The 23056-nt window shown below is 40.3% G+C and overlaps 1 protein-coding gene across 6 annotated transcripts in view; it reads left to right on the plus strand.

Annotated features, from left to right (window-relative positions):
* SULF2 (sulfatase 2) overlaps positions 1-23056 on the plus strand; it is a 167483-nt gene that overhangs the window by 81698 nt on the left and 62729 nt on the right. For 2 of the 6 annotated variants that reach the window (XM_064465672.1, XM_064465673.1), the window contains exons 2-3: positions 20482-20663; positions 22336-22583. In XM_064465672.1, coding sequence (XP_064321742.1) covers positions 22409-22583 — 175 coding nt within the window. In that variant the 5' untranslated portion in view covers positions 20482-20663; positions 22336-22408. Of the gene's footprint in view, positions 1-15930; positions 16142-16273; positions 16359-20481; positions 20664-22335; positions 22584-23056 lie in introns of those variants that run through there. The other 4 variants (XM_064465676.1, XM_064465671.1, XM_064465674.1 and 1 more) reach the window with 4 other exon arrangements.

The raw sequence follows: 23056 nt of genomic DNA on the forward strand, positions 1-23056 counted from the left end.
CAGGAACTGTAAGCTAGTGTTTCCTAAATGCTGTAATTTGAATTAAGGTCTGGCTGGAAGAACATAAGCTTACACAATGTGGGCTCTGTGTAGAATACTTTTTTTTTCCAAGGTGAAAGTTCATGGATTCAGCATACTCTGTCCGAGTATTTGCTGTGTACCAAGTATGCTGGAAAATAATAATAAAAGGAGAACAACAGAACTGAAGAATACAAATAGAGGGGAAAATGTGAAAGTGCCTAACTAAATATGGATAAATGCTTGTCAAGGCATTCTGATACGGCCCTCTCTTTGACAGATAAAGATGAGAGAACATCAAGGGAAGTAGAGTTGATATGAGCTTTGTGCTGCAAACAGGCAGTGCACCAATTTTGAGTGTACTGTAAATTTATGACTTGTCTAGAAATCTAGAGCAAGTGTGTTGGAAAGATGAGATATCCTAGAACACAGCAATCCTGGTAGCCATCAGATTTGCGGACCTTAGGTGACTCAGATTTTTGGAATGACTTTTTGAAGTGTTGAAACCATTCTGTTTCTGTTTGATTCTTACACCATTCAGATCAGCATAATGTCTTAGCATCTTGCAGTACACTGTCACACGAGTAACAGTTGTCCTTTAGGTTAATTCTTTTGTTCATCCTCAGTTTGGGAAGAGAAGTGGATGTGCAATGCAGTCCTTGGTTCCTGTAGATTCCTTTTTTTAAATTTTATTTTAAAAATACATTGGATGAGATTTTTTATTACAAAAAAAGGAGTCTGACATGCACATTGTTCTTAATGGAAGTGAGGTTTGAATTTTTTTCACTAGGGAAAGGTTTTTTCATAAAAACTGGAGGAATTAGGAGTTCTTGAGTCTTTTTCCCTGTTGCTCTGCATTAGTATGATTATTTATGTTTGTACGCATGTAAAATGAGATGGATAGCATTACATGCAAATGTTTTGCACCCTGTTGCTTAGCTACTCAAAGTTGGGGTCAGGTACTGCTGCTTTCTAATGAATCACACTGGGATTTTGAACAGCTGACCGCCTTTTACACTGGCTCCCCCTGAAAAAATGAGGCTAAGAGTGGTCAGTCACAAGAATACAAGGACTGATAACTAGGTTTCTTAGCTAACTGCTAAATGAGCAGAACTGTGTCATTTCTGAGAATGAGTTTGGTATTATCAAACTTGAGAGCCTCAGGTTAGTCTCCACTGCCCATGTTTGCTTATATCCTTAAACTGGTTTGTTGGGGACCAGAGCTTTAGAATTTGTGATTCTGAATTTTTACCCCATTATATTTTTTCCTGTTTACACTGAAACTAGTGATAAAAACAGCGCGTTTTACTTACAAACTTCTAATCTATAGTAGGGCTTCTTTAGCAATTTTGCTGACAGGAAAACATGGTAAGTATCTATCTAGATGCAACTATGTGATATTGTTGTATTGGCAAGATCACATCAGGTGGGCGGAGAAGGCTTTTATGAGTGTTTTCTGCTGTGCATGAAGTGTATGAAAAAATACTGGCAGCAATATAGGCAGGTGTAAACTAAGATGACACTTTAGTATTCCATTCATTTTCTTTTAAGTGCATTCTATCTAGTCTAAAAACATTGAGTGTATATTTGGTACTATCTATTTTCCTAACCTCTTCCTTTCACAGAAAATCTTTAATCACACGTATAATTTCAGTTGACTGTATTAAGGAAGATGGATAACTGGAGGGAGGAAACTCAGGCTACTAACTCTTCCTTTGCCTACTTATCTAGATCCAGTTGTCTCTTCTTCCTAAGAATATTTACTCATCTGAGCCTAGTTGACTCTTCTGTCTGGGAATATTTACCTTTTTTTCCAGCCTGGTTTCTCCTGTTGCAATTGCTGAAGTCTTGGAACATGCTGTTTTCCCACTGCCTATAGACCAACTGAGGTTCGGTACCAGGTGGTCAGACTGCATCCCAAAGAGTTTCGGAATTATAGGAAAGTAGATGTGACAAGGAGGTAAAGTGTGAGCTGAGTAGCAGTGCACGTTATAGTGGTATGAAATATCTTACATTCACAAGTCTAATTTTTTAAGGAAGCTTTCTGAGAGGGAGAAGAAAACAGTTTGACTTTTATCCGTTCTATGTATTACTAGGGGCTATCAACTTTGAAAATTGCTTTGTGTTGCTGTTAGATATCTCAGATTTGATGGTTGCTTTCTGTTACTTTTGACAGTATTCTAAATGAGCACTGGGAAAACAAGGTGCCTTTTGTGATCATAAACATCTGAAGCAATAATTTAAAATCATTATAAATGAACACATCTTCCTGCTGGAAGATGCTCACTGAGGCACCTACTCAGACTTCATTCAGTTCCCCAGAATTAGATACTTAAAGGTCTGCTTGACCTTTGTGGTGGTAAGACTGTTCCCATGTGTATACTAAGTCAGAAAAGGTAAAAAGAAGTATTAATAAAGTAGTAAATATTAAAGATGCTGGAAAGTATTTACAAGCTTTTGAGGATGCGTCACAGTTGATTTATGCAGTTATTGCAATTTATTCATTGCTAAATGCATAGGAACGCTGTCCAAATTCTTGAAAACCCTTTCTTCATTGAGATCAAGGTAGTATGAGACCTGAGTGTTACCTGTGTTTGTCATGTAGTGTCATCTGTGCGTTTACTATTGAATTGCAGCATTGTCTGAGGATTGGTATGTACGAAAGTATGTGAAAATGCAAGCTTGAGGTTATAAACATGTTAATTTTAGTTGAATTCACAGTGATGTATTTCATTTGTCTATTGTAGTTCAATCTTTTTTACTTAGGAACTGCTGCAAAGCTATTCTGCATTTATTTTTAGAGCTGTAGGTCAGCAAGAGAACTTCTAATGCTCTGTTATAGCCCAGATAGTGGTATTATGCTTCATTGTAGCTACCAACATCAATCTCGTATGGAGCTAATATTACGCCCCTAGGAATAGCCATCCTTACTGTAATCCTTACACTTTACAATAATATGTCAGAATGGGGACAAAATACTTCAGTGCTTAAATTGCAGAAGGATTCATCATCATATAAGCACAGATGTAGAATGACCTGAAAGACTATATATAAATGCAATACACTTCAGGTTGTAAAAATTAGAGGTTAGTTATTCTAATCTTACATAATAGTGCTGCAAAACATAAACTACAATTTCACGTACGCTGCCTCAGACCCATGTAGCCGGGCCATTTACATGATGCTGCCTATTTCAGTAGAAGTGATGTGGGGAAGAGCACCGAGATAACACATTGTTTGTGTCACATGGAAAGGGGACAACTGGGGACTGATGTGTATCTTAAGTAAAATCAGAAGCAGCTAGACAACATAAGGTTTAAAAATCCAACTTCAGTTAATAGTATCTATATCAGTGCTGTAACTATTTGCCACAGTATTTGATTGTTCCTTTCCATTAAACTGATGAAGCTACTAAGAAACTTCAGCTTCTAACTTACCTTAGTTCATCACTGTTACAGTCACCGGGGCAGGTCTAATGAACTTTCCTCTGAATTAAGTTTTGTCAGATTTAACAGTGAGAGGATAAGGAGATCAGCACATTGCAAACTGAAGGTAGAGAAATATCTGCTATAAACTTTGAGAAGGCTTTCTATCAGATTACTGTTGTAAAAGGTCTAAGGAGCTCCTGCTTTGAATGCAGCCTGCTAAATAGAGAGTTTCAGTCTCTTTGCCATGTGTTTTGGTCTGATAGGCAAATGTTAACACTCCCACTCCTTAGCTCTGTTTCAAAGCAGGGAGAATAGCATATGCAGATTGCATTTATGATCTGAGCAGTACTGGATTATCTGGAAACATAAACTAGATTTAGACCTGTGTTTCTGCCAGATCGAAATCATGATTTAGTCTGGTGAACTATGGGAGGAGAAGTGATACCTGATCTAGGACAGTCTCTTGGGATGGAGTTACCCCAACAACATTTTCTAACAGGTCTGAACTAGCAGAGTGGCTTAAAGTCAGCCCTTTTTTTATTGGTTTGATCCATTCAGGCCATCCTAAAATTCAGTAGAATTTTTTTATTTGTGGTTCCAGCAGCAAAGAGTTTTCAATCACTCAAGTTGTGATTTGTACCTCTACATTTGTCAGCCACGTGCTAACAATGGGGAATGCGTGTGGAAAATTAGGATTTGCAGAAATTGTTGAGAAGGGAAGGAAAGAAGATATGTGCTACTTGAAGAAAAAGGTTACAGTCTAAGAAAGAAGGGTTTTCAAAAGTCAAAACAAGCCCTTGAGGTTTCTCTGATGTTCAAGTTTGATCACAGGGTAAAAACTGATGAGCAGTGCTTTCTAACTTCAGATGCTGTTAGCAGCAGTGGAGTGTCTCTGATTTGAAGAGAGTGTGCACGACACGTATGTGTCAGCATCCTCAAGGCAGTTTGTAGTTAGGTACATACTAGCATAACTATGCAAATTTTGTGAGTTATTACCATTGCCTGTTATCAACTCTGCAACAGACAACTCTGCATTATGCTTAACTTTTAATAAACATGTCAGTCTCTTAAGGTCTCTTACAGCAGAGGCATCAGTAAAGGACTGATGAAAGGGTCTCACTTGGAACATGATATTTTCTTCTGGACCTTAAGCACCCTGCTGCAAATTTTTTTCCGTCTTTTTTTGTTCTTGGACTCAGTGCCTGTGATCCTGTTGTGGGTTAACCCCAGCAGGCGGCTGAGCCCCACCCAGCTGCTCACTCGCTCCCTGGCAGTGGGATGGGGGAGAGGATCAGAAGGGTAAAAAAGCAAAAACTCATGGGTTGAGATAAAGACAATTTTGTAGGTAGAGCAAATACTATGTGTGCCAGCAAAGCAAAACAGGGAATTCATTCACCCCTTCCCAGCGGCAGGCAGGTGTTCAGCCATCTCAGGAAGGCAGGGCTCCGTCACACGGAACGGTGACTTGGGCAGGCAAACGCCATCACTCCCAACGTCCCCCCCTTCCTCCTCCTTCCCCCAGCTCTATACGCCGAGCATGACATCACCTGGTGTGGGACGTCCCTGGGGTCAGTCGGGGTCAGCTGCCCCAGCCGTGCCCCCTCCCAGCCCCTTGTGCCCCCCCAGCCCACTCGCTGCTGGGGTGAGAGGCAGCAAAGGCCCTGGCTCTGGGTAAGCCCTGCTCAGCAGGAACGACAACACCCCTGTGCTATCAGCCCTGTTTCCAGCACAAATCCAAGCCAGAGCCCCACACTGGCTGCTGTAAAGAAAATGAACTCTATCCCAGCCAAAACCAGTACAGATCCTTAGGGGATCAAAGTAAACAGACTGCCTGTTGACTGTTATAGAAAGATCCTGAATCATGACTTTCCATCATAAATACGTTGGTATTTTCCTGCTTGCCTTTTTTTCCTCACAAACTGGACAGGGCTTGGATAAGTTCTAAGTACGTGATTATATCAGAGTCCTAGTTATTTATTTATTCTTTGAAGCTTCCTATTCTGTTTACTTCATGGTGCCTGAGCAATTGAGCACTTGAGCATTGTGTCATCAATATGGATGTGTCTACCCGAGTCTTTAGATAGCCCAGAATACCAGATATGGAAAGTATAAACTGCTTTACTAAGGTTGCATTAATGAATGTTTCTATTTTAATTTTAACACCAGTTGGTGAATAGGTCTGTGTAGCGTGGGAAGGTTGCTATCTCCTCGGACGGTGTACCCCAGCATTCCCCTTGTCCTTCTCCCTCTCCCCCTTTCTCTGCCTCACCCTGCCCCCAGAAACATTCGTGCACATTGCCCACTGCAGTATGTGCTGGGGCATACCTTAGCTGACACTCAGCAGATATATGGGCACACACATCAGTACCTTGTTGCCCTGTAGCCTTCTCCAGAGCACAGGGCGGTTCTCATGCGCTTGCTCCTCGGCAGCATTATTTGAGTGTGTATTGCCTAGAGCACTACTTTGTTGCTCTGTTATCTGGGTGGTGACAGTTCAGAGCACAATTGCCTCAGACCTTGGTTGACAACGTTAATGTGAAAGACCTTCCATGTGCTGAGTATCAAGGAGAGCTGTTTGCACGGGATAGTAGTTGATTTGTTCTGATGCATGTATAGAAACTATGGTAGGCAAAGCAAATGAATACATGTTATGTAGCTTGGAGATTTAATCTGCGGAGCCCCAGAGGTCCATGGGCTTCAAGCTGGAAACTGCTAGCCTAGCAAACAGAACAGTGTTTTGGAGGCCAGGATGCCTGTTCCTAGGTGGATCACTGACCGGTTGAATTGATCTTGAGTAAGTAATTTTACCTTTCTACAGCTCAGTTTCTCAAATCAATGTAACAAATATTTCATGCCTAATTTGTAAGACCCTTTGAGATCTAATTATTAAAAGCATTAGGTAAGAAGTAAAGTTACTACTAGAGAATATAAGATATGTGAAACCAGTTAGGCTAAAAACCTAAGAGAATTATAACTTTTATATTTTCATCTAGAAAAAGCCAAAGATGGTCAAGTTTAATTTAGCTGCAAAATGACCTCAGATCTGAACTACACTGCCATATGATAATGTAGTGTCCTGATGCAGATGTAGTCTTCCTGGCTCTGCAGTGTCAGCCAAAGAGCAGGCTTAGCGTTTGGATTGCAGAGGTGTATGGAATTGGCTGATTTTTAGGAAAAGCTATTAATTCAGGCCCTTGTCTATCCGGAGTTCAGATCCAAGGGGTTTATTTTAGGCATATCTATAGCAGTGGGATAAGAAAGGAGAATTATTAAATGAGGGCAGGAGCAGGAGGAGGAGTTAGCTGGGAAGAGAAGTTTCCAACCTAAACATTTTTGTCTTTAAAAATCACAGCTGAATATAACAGATTAATAGATATCATTTATCTCTATGCTTTTCAGCCTGATTTTGACAAATTGCTGACTGAAATCTAAGAACACTTTCAAAATGCTACCTTTTTTTCTTTGTGCATATTATTTTTAAACAGAAGTATTGTCATATTTTGAAAGATTATTTGGATGCTTTTAGTTTGGCTGGTACGAATTTTAATAGACTAGATATCTTTCTACATTAAAAATCAGTTAAAATAAATGTGTTAATTGAGACAATACTCTATCCCAATTGTTAATTAAAAGTCTTTCACAGTATTTGTAGGGCAAAACCAGTACGTTGAAAGATCTGGACAAGGAGATAAAATACTACTTCTAAGTTCTTATCGTTTGGTTTTAATATGGTTCAAATAAAGATGGTTTTTAAGAGATATTACTGTCCATAAATAATTAACATGTTTTCCACTGTTAGCATTTGAAGTGTTATCAGCTTCCTTCTGGCAGATGACACACTGCTTTAAGTTTCAAATATCTACTAATTCATGCAGCATTTAAAAGCAAGCATTCTAAACAGGTGCTACCTGATATAACTCATTTTGATTTTGACTTGATGAGCCTGAGACTGGGATATTATTTGCATATATCTCTCCTTTTTCCGTGTCTTAGATATTGGAACCACCATGTTTTGCAAGAATTTTATGCCCAAGATAGTTTTTAAAAAATTAAAATTGCCCTAGGCGTTTTAGAGGTTTTAATCATAAAACTGGGAGTGTTGAATAGGTTCTCATTTAGCAAGTGTGTCATGGTGCTTTTGGTGAAATATTTTTCTGTTCACATATAATACTTTCTTCTTGGTAAAATATACTAGGCTATTTCAGTTACTTTGTCTTAAACTGATGCAAGTCAGAACAAAATTTGGTCTGTGATCTTGTATGCATTTAGAAATATGCAAGCCAAAAATCTGCTGGTGAATAGGAAATCCACCTTGGAATTGCATACTCCTACAGCCAGAGCTCTTTGAATAAAACATTCCACTTTACTCCACAAAAGATTTTGGCCATTTTTTAAATCCATTCAGCTGGGAATTATTAAGCCTGAAGTTTGTCTTGACCTGTTTCTTTGCTAGTAAACAAAATTTGAAATGTTTTAATGCTGAGCTATAAATACTGATTGGTGCTTTACCATCATTCATACTCGAAGGATAGTGGTTAAGTTTTTAGTTTTACAGCTGTTATTACTAAAAATCTGTGTGATTATTTGTTAGGTACATCCAGGAGCTTTTTGCTGATACTATGTGGTTTTATCCAGAAAAAACGAAAAGCCAAATCTGCAAAAATAGATTTTCAGTTTAAAATCTCATTTTATCAAATTGCTCTGTATCTACAGTTTACATATCAACTTTTCAGTGTATGGCAAGAACTTTTTCCAACTAAGAGCATCCAGTCTTGTCTTAAAGAATAGTATCTTCAATTCCTGAAGATATTCTCATGTCAGACCCTCTTATTTGGCAGGGGAGGTAGTTGATCTCTTATACTTTGGGACTAGCATTTTTCTCAAGAATTATTACTGTAATCAGCCATGAGAGTGATGAGGCATACAAATAACATAAAGCTAACTAAAATGTAAATAAAAAGGTTGCGTTGCCAAACGTCAAAAGTGTTCAGCTACAATTTCAGGACTTAAGGAAAGCTACATAAATTTTCCTATGGGTGCTAACCACTTCCGAAAAATCAATTCACTCCATTTTAGGTGTGTAAATGAGACTTACTATCTGTAAGGTATCTGACCTGTAATTTGTTGCTCACATAATGCAGCAGCTTTGCAGTGATGGAAATATAGACTGTGCTTCTACTGAAGTTAGTAATAAAATTCTCTCTGAATTCAGGATCAGACCTAATTTTCAAGGAATGCTTGAAGTCAGAAATAATCTGTATTCTAAGCCAGAAAGGGCAGCTGTGATGTTTCAAAATTAAAAAAAAAATAATAAAAATTATGTTTAGAGGGACCAATCAGGCGCAATTTGTTCTTTGCCAAACATAGCTGTAGCCAGCAACACTCCTACAATGATGATGAGTTAGGGCTTTCTTTTAAATGGCAAATAGAGAGGATGCTGCTTGTGAATCTAGAGAAAATGACATAGAGCTAAGTATTTTTCTCAAATGAAAAGAGAAATTATGATTACAAATAATAACTCAAAGTGACAGTATGGCATAGCAAAGGGGCTCAGTCGGATCTTGTAATATGCTGTATGCACAAAGAAAATATAAATCACCTGAAATAGGTACTTATGTGAGAGAAGATAAAAGGCTGAAACTTAAATAGTTAGGTGGAAGACCAGGATGCTAGTCAGATTACAGAATTGGAATCTTTTATCTTATTATATAAAGTATGAAAGAAGAATCTAATTGCACAGGACTCTGAACACAGACAGTAGCTGAAGACTTATTTTTAGTGCTTTAGACAACTCTATAATCAGCCTGAAATTTTTAAAATATGAACAAAAGTCAGATCTGTTTATACAACTATTAAATAACACAAAAAGATGAGAAGAGGAAGAAACAGGGTTGCAAGGCACATTTCAGACATCACTGAGTCAGTGGCTGTTAATAGCATAGTATTGTAGTCATGATCTAGGCTTTCTGGCACGGAGGAATCTTAATTGTCACTTCCTTATAGGAGACTGTAGGCTCTAAAGGTGATGCTAAAGCTCACACGTAGATTCAATTCTATTTTTAACTTTCTGGAAATGAAAGTAAAGCATTCTTTAGCAGGGACAGGACATGTTTCTGTTTCAGTATTTTTCTTCATTTTGAATGAAGTAGAAATCATTTGGATGCCTTTAATGTCCTTTAGACATTGTATAAATCACCTCTGCCTTTGGGACCTAGGGGAAAAAAATTGAAATTGTTGACCTCTAATTAAAAAGCAACTTTTTCTAAATATAATTGTCTATATTTTAAGAACACATAATGTATGCATGAAATCTTTCAAATGACTGCACATTACCTGTACTGAGAGTAATGAAGCTACCATAACACCATCAAACTTGCATATCTACTTGCTGATACATCTCCGTAGTCCCCAGAGGAAATAACCTGTGTAACCAAATGCACCAAATGACCTTACAGAAAGTGAGTCAAGAAACCCCCAAGGTCCTTGCAGATGATCAATAAGTGAGAGATGCCAACGACTGGTAGGTGAACATTTCTCATGAGGTAACTACCGTATCTCTGATGAATCAGTCCAGACCCTCAAGAGACATCTACAAAGCACCTTCAAAAGATAAGCCTCCACGTTAAAATTCATGATTCTGTTAAAAGGTAAAAATGATAGACTTGTCAGAGATACTGGTTTTATGGGTATTATAATTTTCTTAACCTCTCTTCTGATTTCTCCTGTATTCCCACCTCAGTAGTAAGCCTATGTTTTTCAGCAGATGAGTAAGCTGTGCCTCTTCTTTCTTCGTTAAGCAAGCCTTCTTGTATCAGAGGTACAAGAAGCTACTTTTCTTTCAGATGGCTTGATTAACACATTACTTAGAGCAGTTTAGCTTTGAAGATTGCTGCTTCTATTTCAGACCTGAGGAAGTGCTTGGTATGCCTCAGGGTGTGTCTGTTCTTCCCACGTGCAGCAGTTGATCTAGTAACAGCTAACACAACCCACCGTAAACTTTGCCTCACTTGTGATATTGAGGCAACCGAACGAGAAAATGACTGTGTGAAATGCTGGCAATTGTGCCATTTGCTCTCCTGGTATTTCTTAAAATTGTGCATTTGAAGTCCAGCTTAGAATATATAAATACTCAGTCAGATCCAGATATCTATTATTATTATTATTAAGTGTTTGAGGTAGAGAGGGAGAACTGCTAAACAGTAATAAGGAGAAGACAATAAAAAGCACGGTAAGGAAACAGTAAGCTGTAGCTTTCCTGGTGGAGGTGAAGTCCAGTTGCATCCCTTTGGACTTGGTGCCTACAGAATAGGTCTTTGTAAGTGAAGGTTCTTCAGCTGTAGGTGCAGCAAATTCAACTGAACCTAAAAACCGCAAACCAAACCTTTCTATGGCAAAGAGTACATAACACACACTGGATGCCTGCTCCAACCTGGGTGCTATTCAGAGGCAGGACATGAAAGTGAGCATTCCCAGGTGCCAGGAGTGCTCTACTGGAGACAGGTGGAGATTGTGCTGTCGTGCAGGCATAGTCTCCGCTAACATTAAATGCACAGTGGGCCACACAAAAGAGTTATCCTTTTAGTGTTATATTAAGGTGAGACCTGCTGCTCTACCCATCCCGTATCAGTTGATTATATGTCTTTCTGCTCTAATACTTTCAAATCAGACTGTAGCTGTTACTAGATAGGCACAGAGTATTTATCATTACATACTTCACTGTTGTCTTAAGAAATGTGATTTAAATAAGGACAATGGCTATTGACTCCTGTAAGAGAGGTTTCAGTAAAAGTGAATATAAGTCTTTCACATTTTGCATCACAGACTGCCTTGTGCTGAGCTTGCAGCTAATCATTAGTTGAACAATGCATTCAGTTGGTTGTAGTCCCACTGCTCCATATCCGTACAGTTTCAACATCCAGGTATCAGAATAAGAGGCAGCCTGCGCACCATACTAAAATGTGTTGAAAGCCTATGAAGGAAAATTAGATCAGGATGTAAAAAATAATTAATCTAAATCCTGTATGAAAAGAAAAATTCTTCATTAGAATCAACTATTGAATCACTGCTGGCTTACAGGCAGCTATTGTAAGGGTCATTTACAAATGGGGAAATTGAGGCCTGTTTTTTCACTATTGTTCTTTTCTTTATGTGGGCTGTGTGGCCAACCATTGTTCATTGAATTTACATCCTCTGTCTAGATCTTCAGATGCATCTTTGAGCCTTATTAGTAATATTCATGCTCAGAACATGAATATTCATTTTGTATGTGAACTTCAGGTTCATTCTAACAGTGTTTACTTATTAATTTCTGCTGGCTTTCCAGGAAAGACTTGAGTTGTTGTCCAGATAGGTAAGCCATCACTTCTGTCAGTGCACTGGAGTATTAAGATCAATCAAGCAGAGGTGAATTTTTTCCTTCTTTACTTTTCTTGGCTGTGTTCCCCTTTTCCATTTTCACAGTACCTCAAAACTTATAAACCATTTTCCCCCATAATATGATTGCATATTTATAGAAAGTGCAACTTGACTCTAAAAGATAAGAGTGGAGCAACGGCCCACAAAATCCTGTTGAGCTGGAGTCTGCAATATAAAACACATATAATGTGAGGGATCAAGGAGTGGAGCATATTGTGCTGTTTATGCCTTCCTAATAGCATTCCAATCTGTTGTTGAAGCAGTATTTACACATTTTATGCAACTGAGATTAAGTTGTCTAAAGAAGTAAAAAACTAAACTCTATACTGCCATAAGGTTTCTGACCAGTGTAATCAGTATGACTCTGGACTGAATACTGTAATAAATTACACTGAGGAAGAGCGAGCGAGATCAGACTCATGTTCTGTTTCTGGCTTTAGGTCTTTAAAGGTGGCTCAGAGCATGTGCGTATACTTTAAAAAATATGAAAGCACAGAGGAGAAATCAAAATGACTAATGGTTTGAGATGTTTACATAGGATGAGTTACTATAAAGATAAAGATTATCAAGTCTGAAGAAGAGTTGGAAGGCATTGACTGAAGTATGTAAAAACGTGAAAGCCAGCTCTTCTTTTGTATTTCATGTAACATGAGAACAATATTTGAGCTCTGAAAGCACAATATATTTGGCAGCAGTGAAACGGACATGCCGCGCGCAGCATGTTGCCTGTCTTCTATTTTTGGGGTGGTTTTTAATGACTTTGGACTGTCTCTTACTGTCTTCTCATTTCCCAGAAGTTGCTTCTCTGTATCGCTGACAGGCTGCTCTTCCTGTTGCGCTCCATTACGGGGGTCAGTCCCCCGTGAGTGCTTGTTGCACCCTTGAGTTTCAGCTGTTATCTCAGAACTGATGAAGGGTAATGCTCTGGATCTCCACTATCTGCCAACTGGATCAAAGTGGTTCCCCTTTACGTGCAAATCCGTGGTTTAGTTAACAGTCCGACATGCATTGTTCAATATGGTTTTCTGTGCCACGCTGTTTGAGAGTAAGGGGGACAGACAAACTGTAGATTAAATTTTTGGAGGGATTTATGTGCCTAATAATGCAGACAGATGCGATATGATATATAAAGAAATGCTTGCACGTCTGTTGTCTCCTAATTTTAGTAGGTATATCCTGGGACTTTTTTATTTTCAGACAAATTATTTAGATAATAGGCAACACTTGTTATTTGAGGTACAGTAAAATAACTCCAAGCTGTTAAATGGCATACTGGGAGAGAGATCTGCAATTTAGCTGGTGATGCACAGTGAAAAAGCTCTGGTGTGGGAGTGAAAGGGAACGATCTTTCTTCTTCATTTTATCTTTTGAACTCCTAATCAGTTGTGATGATCCATATAGACCAATGGAATCTTTTTCCAGTTAGTGAATGAAAACTGTTTTATTTAAAAGGTAGATACCTAAAAGGTTCCTTCCCCACTGTACCAGTAGGCTTTCAGACCTCCTTGTTTTACCAGCAGTTTCACATGATTTTATTGCACTAGACTTCGAATAACCCACAGTGTTTTAAATACATCTTTATTCCTTGAATTTTTGGCAACAGGAAAACTAGCTGAAAACACTAAACTGCCTTAACTTTGGAAACCATTCACCAAGTATACATAATAGTTGTTATCCATCCTATTTTGTAACAGTGCCAGAACAAGTTCTTTTGAAATGCATGAGATGGAAACCCCATTCTCTTCAAGAGGAAGCACCTTTCACTTTGCAGGGTTGTCTCAGACCAGGGGGTATATTATCCTCTTAATGCACTTGCATAACTCCCATTAACATTAATGGAAATTACATGCACCCACTGTGAGGTGAATATACCCTTTTGTTGAAATGAGCGATCTATTGCGACAGATTTTCCAGTGATGTTAAATCAAATTTAGATTGCTATACTAATGTCACTAATACTAGTTTTAGTATCTTTGTTGCTTGTAGTTTGTATTAGTGAAAATTCACAATGTAGCTTCGTATTAGGTCAGATGTTTCTTATAATGGAAAATCCCATTTACAGTGCTGTAGAAAAATGATGTTTTAAACAGGGAGTGTGTCCATTTCCTTTCTCCATTGTAAAATGTGAGCCACTGTATAGCAAACTTTGTATTTTCTTCTGGGTTGGTAGTTACTGTTTGCGGTCCCTTTAGCGAGAGTTTGTAGAGGTTGTGTATTGCAAACTGTTGGCCTGCGGTTAGAGCAGGGGAATGCTGGGCTCCTGGCCTTGTTGCTGAAAGTCTGTTTGGCTCTGGGTGACTCAGCTGCCTTATCTGACACTAACTTGTGTCTAAAATGTGTGGAATCAGAACCTCATAGCTCACAGGTGCGTTGGAAAAATTAATTATCTGTAAATTGTTTTATTGTGAGATGAAAGTTGCTAGCAAAAGGTCAAACGTTATCTCAGAAAGCAATATAACAATTCTGTCAAAATGTTAGCAAGATGTAGCTCCTGTTTCACACACAGCTTTTGTATTATTGTAACTCCCTGTTAGGGAGCGGTTTGTTTATACCAATACAGTTATACTGTTGCAGCCCCTAGTGTGGGCCCAGTTGTACTGACACAAAGTGCTTTGCTTGTACTGTGTTTTCCTGTCCGTACAGGCGCACGCTTGGTACCTTACTAGTGACATACTTGTATTTGGAGGAATTGTGCCATTTCATTTTTTGCTGATTTAGGGTCAAATCTATGTGTAGCCAAGAATGCTGCCAACAATGAAAAAAAGGTTCAAGACGATTAGCCTTCTCCAGCAAAGTCCAAATTAGGTCATTGGAGGCAATGATTGTTTTAAAGCAAAAATCCAAATAAATCATAGATGGAACAGAAGTATTTGTGTGTGTGTGTGTATATATATCTATATCTATCTTGTATTGCTTTTCAAAATATTTACTTCTAGAACTTTAGACTACAGCCAGGAATTTTCCCCGTAGCATTTTCAGGAACCGTCGTATCTCCTTGCTGGTTCTGCAGCTGTAGAAGTGTGTATTTTGACTTGAGTAGGTAAATGATAGAATCTTCTTTTTCTAATCTGTTTCTTTCCCCTCCTCTTCCATTGATTGTTGTTCCTGCACACAAAAACTATATCCTGTCCATTTTCAACCACATAAACCATTTTTGCTGTAGCATCATTTTATGATAAAAATAGTGGCTTAAAGTTCTCTATATTCTCAGATGCATGCTTTCTAATGAATATTTTACAGATACAGATTCAAAATAAAAACTTACGGATACACTGGAATCTGTGATCTATGGCCACCTCTGGGTGTAGTTCAGTGTTAGATGTAATAACACGTGTTGGGAAGTTCTGAGGTAACCTGTGTTTGAACGTGTGACGCCATCAGCATGGGAACGCTAGAAGAAAATGTTATACTCTTAAATTTTTGTTAATGTATTAATGCACCAGTGTCTTTGAAACATAGGCATTTAAGAGGCCCTTAAAGAATCCACTGAAGGTATGACATATGTCCATATTTATCCAAACAGAACTTAAGTTCCAGGAGTAGAATATAACTTGTTCCAAGAGGCGTAGCCAAGCACCTGCAGTAAACCTAGTCCCTACCTCCAGGAGCTTGATTAAGCTTTTCTTAATTACTAGCGAATGTTGGGGTCCTTTGCTTCCCACTGCACCGGTGGGCTGGGCGCCGGGTTACCGGCACACGAAGAAGCCCTCGGGCCCTCTCTCCACAGGTGTCTCGGTGCAGGCCCCGGGCAGAGCCGGGCCGTGTCCCCTCGCCCCTCAGCACAGCAGCAGCAGCGAGGGGCCCGCCCGCCGCTGGCCAGCGGAGACGAGAATAAATTATGAGGGGCAGTTAATGCCCTCCCCCGCCGCGGACTACCCCCTTTGCTTCGTGCGGCCGCTTCCCCCGGCGGGGCTCTGCCCCCGCCGCCCCCCGGGCTGAGCCGCGGCCCGCCGCGCTGCCGCTGGCCCCGGGCGCTGGGGGAACAGGTTTCCTCTCTGCGCGCCGCCGGGGCGTTGCGTCAATCCTGGGAGGAGGATCCTCGAGGTAAATGAACTTTTTAAACGGGAAAAGGAGAAGAAGGGAGAGGAGGAAGAAGGGGGGGGGAGGGAGGGCAGCACCCGCCCGAGCGCTTCCTCTAAACGCTGGTTCGGGAAACGGGCTTCGGCCGCTGCCCGGCGCCGCGGCCGGAGGAGGATGCGCTTCCCCGCCCCGGCGGGCTCCGCGGGCCGGCTGTGCCAGCCCCGGCCGTAGCGCGGCACGGCTGGGCGCCAGCTCCGCGGGTGAGGCGGCGGCGGCGGCGCGGGCAGCGCGGGAGGGGAGCCGGGAGACCGGCGCCTCCCCGGGCAGGGAGGGCGCGGAGCCGGGGAGCGGCTGGCGGCGGTGCCCTCGCATCTGGGGCTCCCGGAGGCCGAGCCAGGCTGCCATAGCGGGGAGCCTGGGCGGGAGGGTCTAATGCAGCAGGCGGCGAGCAGGTCTGGCCGCGCTCCTGCTGCATAGGTAACGGGCGGGGCTGGAAGTTGAGTGAGGTGCTGCGAGAAAGGGGGCTTAGGGCTGGGAGGGCAGGCAGGGGCGAGCGGGCGGTGGATGCTGGACCGGCGGAGGCTGGGGGAGAGGCGGCGCGGTGCGGCCCCGCCGCCGGGGTGGCCGCGGCCCCGGCCAGCCCCGTCCGGGGCTGCGGGAGCTCCCCCGGGGCGCCGCCGCCCTCCGGCCCTCCCGGCTCTGGGGCTGCCGGCCCCGGCGCGGCGGGCGCTGGGGGCCAGCTCGGTAGCTGTTAGCCCTGCTTGGGGGGTTGGAGGGTGCCGCGACCCCTCCTTGCGCGGGGGAGGAGAGGGGTACGGCCCTGGGGGTGGTGGGTGTCGGAGGGGCCCCTCTGCGCCTTCCCCCCCCCCCCCGCCGGAGGTGTCCCCGGCGCCGGGCTGTGGCTGTGGGGGAAAGAGTTTCCAAAGACAACTGATGCTATCGCACTTAGCTTCTCATTTAGCAAATTACCGTGCCACCCGAGTGCCTAGGTGTGTTTGCCTGGGTATGTACGCAGCATGCTTTTATTTCGTCTATGAGGCTGCAAAAAATCGTTTATTTGGTGGAATGTATTTGTGTAATGGTAACTGTTCTTGCCTACTTCTTCTGTCTTAAAGCACTTACGTTCTTTCTGATATTTTCAGAAGAGAATGTCTGTGGTTACTGCTGTAGTTAATACAAGTTAATATCGTTATCTTTAAAGTCAAAGACTGTGTATCTTCATTGTTTATAGCTATGTGAAGATAATAATAGAGAAATCATTCTTAATCTCTTTCAAGTTGTTATTGGGTTATCATTGTGTGTGGTGCAGAAAAGTGTGTTTATTATTCTGGATTGGGGAATCCAAATAGCAGTTCAACCTGAGGACTAATTAATTGTGCATGTATTACTGGAGAGCTCTAATAATACTGTGCAGGCGGTGAACAGAAAGAATAGTATGGATTCGTGGAAAGTGTATTGTGCTGTTTAAAACACTTTCAAAAATATCAAGTCCTAGGGAAATTTATATCTAATTTATAATTCAATTTTAATTAAACTAAAACTACAGAATAAGAAGAGATTCTGTAATGCGAGTAAGCTTCCCTGTGATAAACATTTAGCTTTGGTATAGAGTTCACGAGCATAAGGAAGGAGGGTCAGATGAACAAGTCTGAATAGTACTCCAGTGCTCTAATAAGTCTGGAAGCTCTGTTTCTGACTTTTTTCTGAAGAAATTGTAATTACCTGCAAATAATAATACTTTAGCCATAGTTTGTGTAGGTAAATCAGCACAGCTCTAATCTTCGAGAGTCACGTTTAGCACTGGGGGTTTGATTTTGTACTTTCTCTTAAATTTTTGACTGCCTGGGGGGGGGAAAATCAGAAAGTATAAAACTATAAGAAAGCACAGCATGTTGTTAGATTACAGCCGTAATGTTGATACTAGCCTTCCCCTGAGAACCTTGTTTGATTGCAAACAAGATCCTTCCCAATCCACATATAAAAATGTGTTTATCTCTTACAAGCAAAATGTGATGGTTTCAAATGATGTTTGATGGCTTCAGTGAAAAAGGAGTTATCTTAACCAAACCTGGCTGTATAGGAGTAACTCAAGAGTTAAAAGAACAGCAGCATGGCTGAATCCATTTAACTGGCAAAGTGGTTTTAATTGGGTTGGTTGCTAGGGAATGGCTACAGTGCCATGTATTTTCATGAATTTAAGCATTGGACAAATGGTGTACCTAAGTCTGCCTAAATAGTACACCTGGTATTGGCTCCAGCCGCGTTGAGAGCAGGTGTGCGTTGCTCCTTGCTAACCAGTTTTCTGTTATTGTGCAGTTCCACTGTGTGGCTTACCTGCTGTTACCCTGTTCTGTGGTGGCTGCTGGGCAGGTTGAGCTTGCCATACCAATTCTGTATTTAGTGTTTTAGAGTATGCTTATTTTTTTTAAAAAATCCATTAACATAAACGTGAAACAGCTCTCTAGAAGTAGGCTCATAGCAGGATTAACTTATGTGTTTGATACAAGAATTAATTTGTTACATGTTTGTACCTCTTCTGTTACAGGAAGAGTCAGGTACTATTCTTGATTATATTGGAATAACTTATTTGACTTAAGGGAAGCTGCAGCGGGCTTATGTGTTGGGACAGTTAGGCTAGGACTTGCATTAGCAAGGCTGGGAGTGTCAGTGTGTGCGAGCCACTGTCAGTTACTGGTTTTGCAGACAGGGCCTGTTACATCTGTGCCAAGCAATACTAATCAATAGCATGTTAAAAATACCATCTGGGGGTAGAACTGACACGAGTCATCCCTGTGCATCCTGCCTGTGCTGCTGTAGAGCTGACGTTAATTACTAAGGGTAGTATTAAAAAGAAGTCTTTCCTTGGTGTAAATGCTACTTGGGAACAGAATCTGGCTCCACTCTTATATAAATAGAATAAATGTGCTGAAGCCTGACTCTCTCTTTTCAACATTTATAATGTGACTTAGCGTAATGTTCTGTGTTGCCACACAGGAGAATTAAGTTTGGCTCTATTCTCATTCCCCATACTAGCAGGAGTTAAGAACAAAAAGAGACAGCTGTATCTAATTCAGGCTATGAAGGGAGTCGGGGACTTGTTAAACTCGACCGTAAACCATAGAAAATAGGAGGACCAGACTTTCTCTAAAGCAGCCTGCTAGGAGGTTTCATAGGCTTAATAAAGCTCAGCTAGATGTCCCAGCTGAAGAACGTTTCATAAATTTCTGATAGCACTTTCCTAAATATAAAACAGGAGTGACCAGACTTGTCAAGTTCATATGTGTAATCTGGGAGAAAATAAGAGGCATACCTAATTCTCATGAGAGCCACTACAGATTAAGCATCTTTAATATTGGAGGATGGCCTGCAGAGGCATATAAAGCAGCGAACCATCTGTACCACTCGGATCAAAATGCATCGTTGGAGAGGGTGCTATATTAAAAGTGAAGGCAGATTGGGGCACTGCTGTGGAGCTCTTCTGGCTTTATCTATGAGTTGCAGATTAAACTTGTTGACAGAAATGGGGAAAGAACTGTTAATAGAGCCATTATGTCATATTTCTTCCCTGAAGTTCACTGAAGGCTAGGGGTTAAAAAAAAAATCAATCTGCATTTGATCACTGGCAACCCATGCGAGAGACTCTTCTGTTGCTATTCGGAGAACTATTTAAAGCTAGCTTTTAGATTTTACTGCGTATATGCTGTAAGCTGTAGCATGTCTAGCTTTTATGAATACATACTTCAAGAAATATGTTATTTTCTAAAATTGCTTTAATTTTCTTACCTAGTTATTGGTATGAGTTTTGCACATAATTGCATACTTTGACTTGGTTCCCAGCAGTACTTACCTTGATAATAATAGGAACATAACACATCAGAATAGTTGAAAAATCTTCATTGAGGAGGGGGTTGAGAAAGAGATAGCAGGTTTGGTGGAAGATGCCTGTTGTACTTGATGTGAATTTCTTTCACCCGCGGTATCATCTCAGAGACAACTAGTTCTTTTAACCATAAATATACAAGTGTGGATAAAGTATCTGGGGAGTAGCAGTTTATGTACATCCCCAAATGTGTTAAGTATTTTATAGATAGATAAGCAGTGCTCTGAGCTGGGGACAACTTGTATTTTTAGATACAATGAAGTGAGTGAGGGGCAATAAACTGTGAGGAAAAGACAGGCTGAGGCGAGGGAGGCAATGAGGTCATGACGTTACTTCCATGCATTTGTTTAAAAGACATGAGAAGAATGCAAGGAAGACAGTTGTATGCACAATACTCTACAGTGTGTAGTTATGAGCAGATATAACAAGACTGGACAGCCTCCTACATGCTGCAAGAAAAGTCAGTGAATGCTATTATTCTGAGAAGCTATTGGCTAGTATAGGGCAGTAAAAAACTACATTAACTTTTAGACCTTCAACAAAATGTGTGTGTGTAATGAAAACATCTATGTGGTCGGTTTTGTTTAAAAAAAAAAAACAAGTACATAAGGAATCATTTCTGAAGAGCAAAAGATGTTTCTCTACCCCTTCCCCCAAAAAGCTGGTGTCCAGGGATATGTGCCTGCTAAACTAATTCCCCCCCTTTCCCTTTTGAAACAGATCCAGTTTTGTGTCTCAAGCTGCTTTTGACTACTCTGGAGAGTAGCAACACATTGAATCTGACATGATTCTTCCCAGTTGTACTGCTGCAGATGGAATTCTGAGTACAAGGAATGAAAATTGATAGGACTTGTCGGTGTTCCTTCTGCTATAGCCTGGCAAATCTCTGAGCAGCAGCAAAGGTACTAAAGCTCTATCTGTAAACTTAGGTAGTTGGACTTTTCTCTTTCCCTACCCACTGGAACAAGTACTAGGATATTTTAAATCGATTTTTAGTTTCTATGAAAAAAGTTAATTTTACCTGCCTGTGAGACTTACTGGAGAGACTAGTAAGGAAGAAGGATTTTTCATTTCCTCAAAACCTATTAGTGTACATTTTTGGAAAGCAGCCTTAATAAATATTGCATCATACTATAGCTACGTAGCTGTTGACTTACATGAAAATTCAGTATGCTTTTCTTAAATAAGCACAGAAGCAGAGTATAATTTTTCAGACCAGTGGTTTTGCTATTGCATGAGAACTTTCTTAATCAAAGTTTATCTCAAAGAACAGACGCTGATAGAGATGAAGTAATAACGTGGCTATGAAATAATCTGCTGGAGGAAAAACTACTTTCCCAAGTGGCTTTAGGGACAAAATAGCCAATGTATTTCTTTGGGTAAAAACACTGTGCTACGTTCTTTCTACACAGGCATTTCTAGGCTTTACAAAAAGCAGATAGTCTCCCTTGTGTCATTTTTAATTGATTTTTCACTGCATTACAAGAGATCATTGGCACCGGTCCAGGAGAAGGCAGGCAGCATTTAGGGGATTCATCAAAAACTGACTCTGATCACTGGATCTGATGAAATAATTAGTACTTGATATTTTCAATACAGTTTCATACTGTTATTTTGACTTCCAAAAGCAAGAAAAAAATCCCTTTGTACCAAAAGATCACTGAGTGAAACTGATTTCAAAAATTCTTCGGCACGCTTATTCATTTTTTTGGAATCTCCTTGTAGGAATTGCTAAGAATTTTTTATTGGCTGATTAACAGGAGCAGCACACATTAGACATGCTCTGTTTTGCAAACAAGTAAATTTTGGGGCATTGTATTTCTGATGGAGAGAAGTCATAGGTAGTGCAAACCATTTTAGTGCATCCGTTCCCATATATTTGCAGTAATGGGCCTTCAAATGTGTTCATTAATAATAATGATATTTTTAAAAAAACATCTTGGAAACCAACAGAAATGCTGAAGTGGTATCACACTAACGTCAAAGCTGTGGTATATTTCAAACCATAGTTCCAAGATCTGGGCAGCTCTGCTCTCTAATGAAATTTGTAAAATAAATCAGTGTATAACAGGTCTTCTATCTGAGGATCCTCTGTCATTTTGCAAGCATGTTGTTAAGTCAGTAAATTTTACCACAGTCCTGTTCAAAAATGTGGATAGATGTGGTTTTTTTCTTCAACATCTGCGTTTTTGATGCAGTAAAAAAAATGTCATCTCAAAACATCCCAGAACCTTAAGGAAGAAGATTGCTTTTTATAGGTATCAAAACAAAACTAAGTGTTTGATACCCTGCTATATCATTGAACTTGCTGCCAAATTTGAACATAGAGTGAAACTCCATTGCCTATGTTGGTAACAGCTTATGAACTGTGAATTTTTCAAGTTTCTGCTTCTAGCTGGCACTAGAAAAACATTCAGTTGCTTTGTTATTGTTTGGTTGTGGTTTTTTTCCCCCATAGGAATTAGATTATTTCAAGTATATTGCTTTTTACTTCTTTGGAGAGAACCTTGCTGTTCCTTAGGGGGGCAGGAGGGTCAAGGTATAAATAAATACTTATTTCCCTCTCCCTTATAGGAGACCTGCAAACAAAAAAGAAACAGAAGCCATTAACCTGCCTTGTTCAGAGAGAACAGTAAATCAGCACAGTATGGCACAGTATAGTATTGTCCTTGGATTATTCATGATGACTGTTTTATCACTGTTGGATGGAAGTTCAGCTTTCCTGTTAAATCAGCGTCTGAAGGGAAGATTTCAAAGAGACCGTAGAAACATCCGCCCAAACATCATCCTTGTTCTTACTGATGATCAAGATGTAGAACTTGGTAAGAGCACAACAAGAATTTTAGCTAACGAGTATGGCACTGCTTTTCCTTGAAGCTAGATTCTTGCATTCAAAATAATTATCTTTTTTTTTTAGTGTAAAAAATGATAGGAAGAACAAGTAGCAAAAGCTTAAACCTACCTTTATGTAGAAAATACTTCCTGTCTGCATGCAATTCAAGGACAGCAAAAAATTAGTCTCAACCTAAAACTCCAGACTTCTTGTTTCTGTGAAAATAAGAGATTCCTGCCTATCTGTCTTCATCTAGACAAGTAAACTGTGCTTCTGGCAATTGCCAAGTATAACCTGGGAAGCTACACGCCAAAGCAGTAGGTTTAAATTAATAACTGATTATTGCACCTTGTAATTACCCGAATTTTTTTGTATAATTGCAGACATTCATTACATATACAATTTTAATTACTTAAATGTTGCTTAACATAGTCACGCTATTCCTGGTATTGTCCACTTAGA

This window comes from Phalacrocorax carbo, chromosome 14 (genome assembly GCF_963921805.1).
Source record: "Phalacrocorax carbo chromosome 14, bPhaCar2.1, whole genome shotgun sequence".
Lineage (NCBI taxonomy): Eukaryota > Metazoa > Chordata > Aves > Suliformes > Phalacrocoracidae > Phalacrocorax > Phalacrocorax carbo.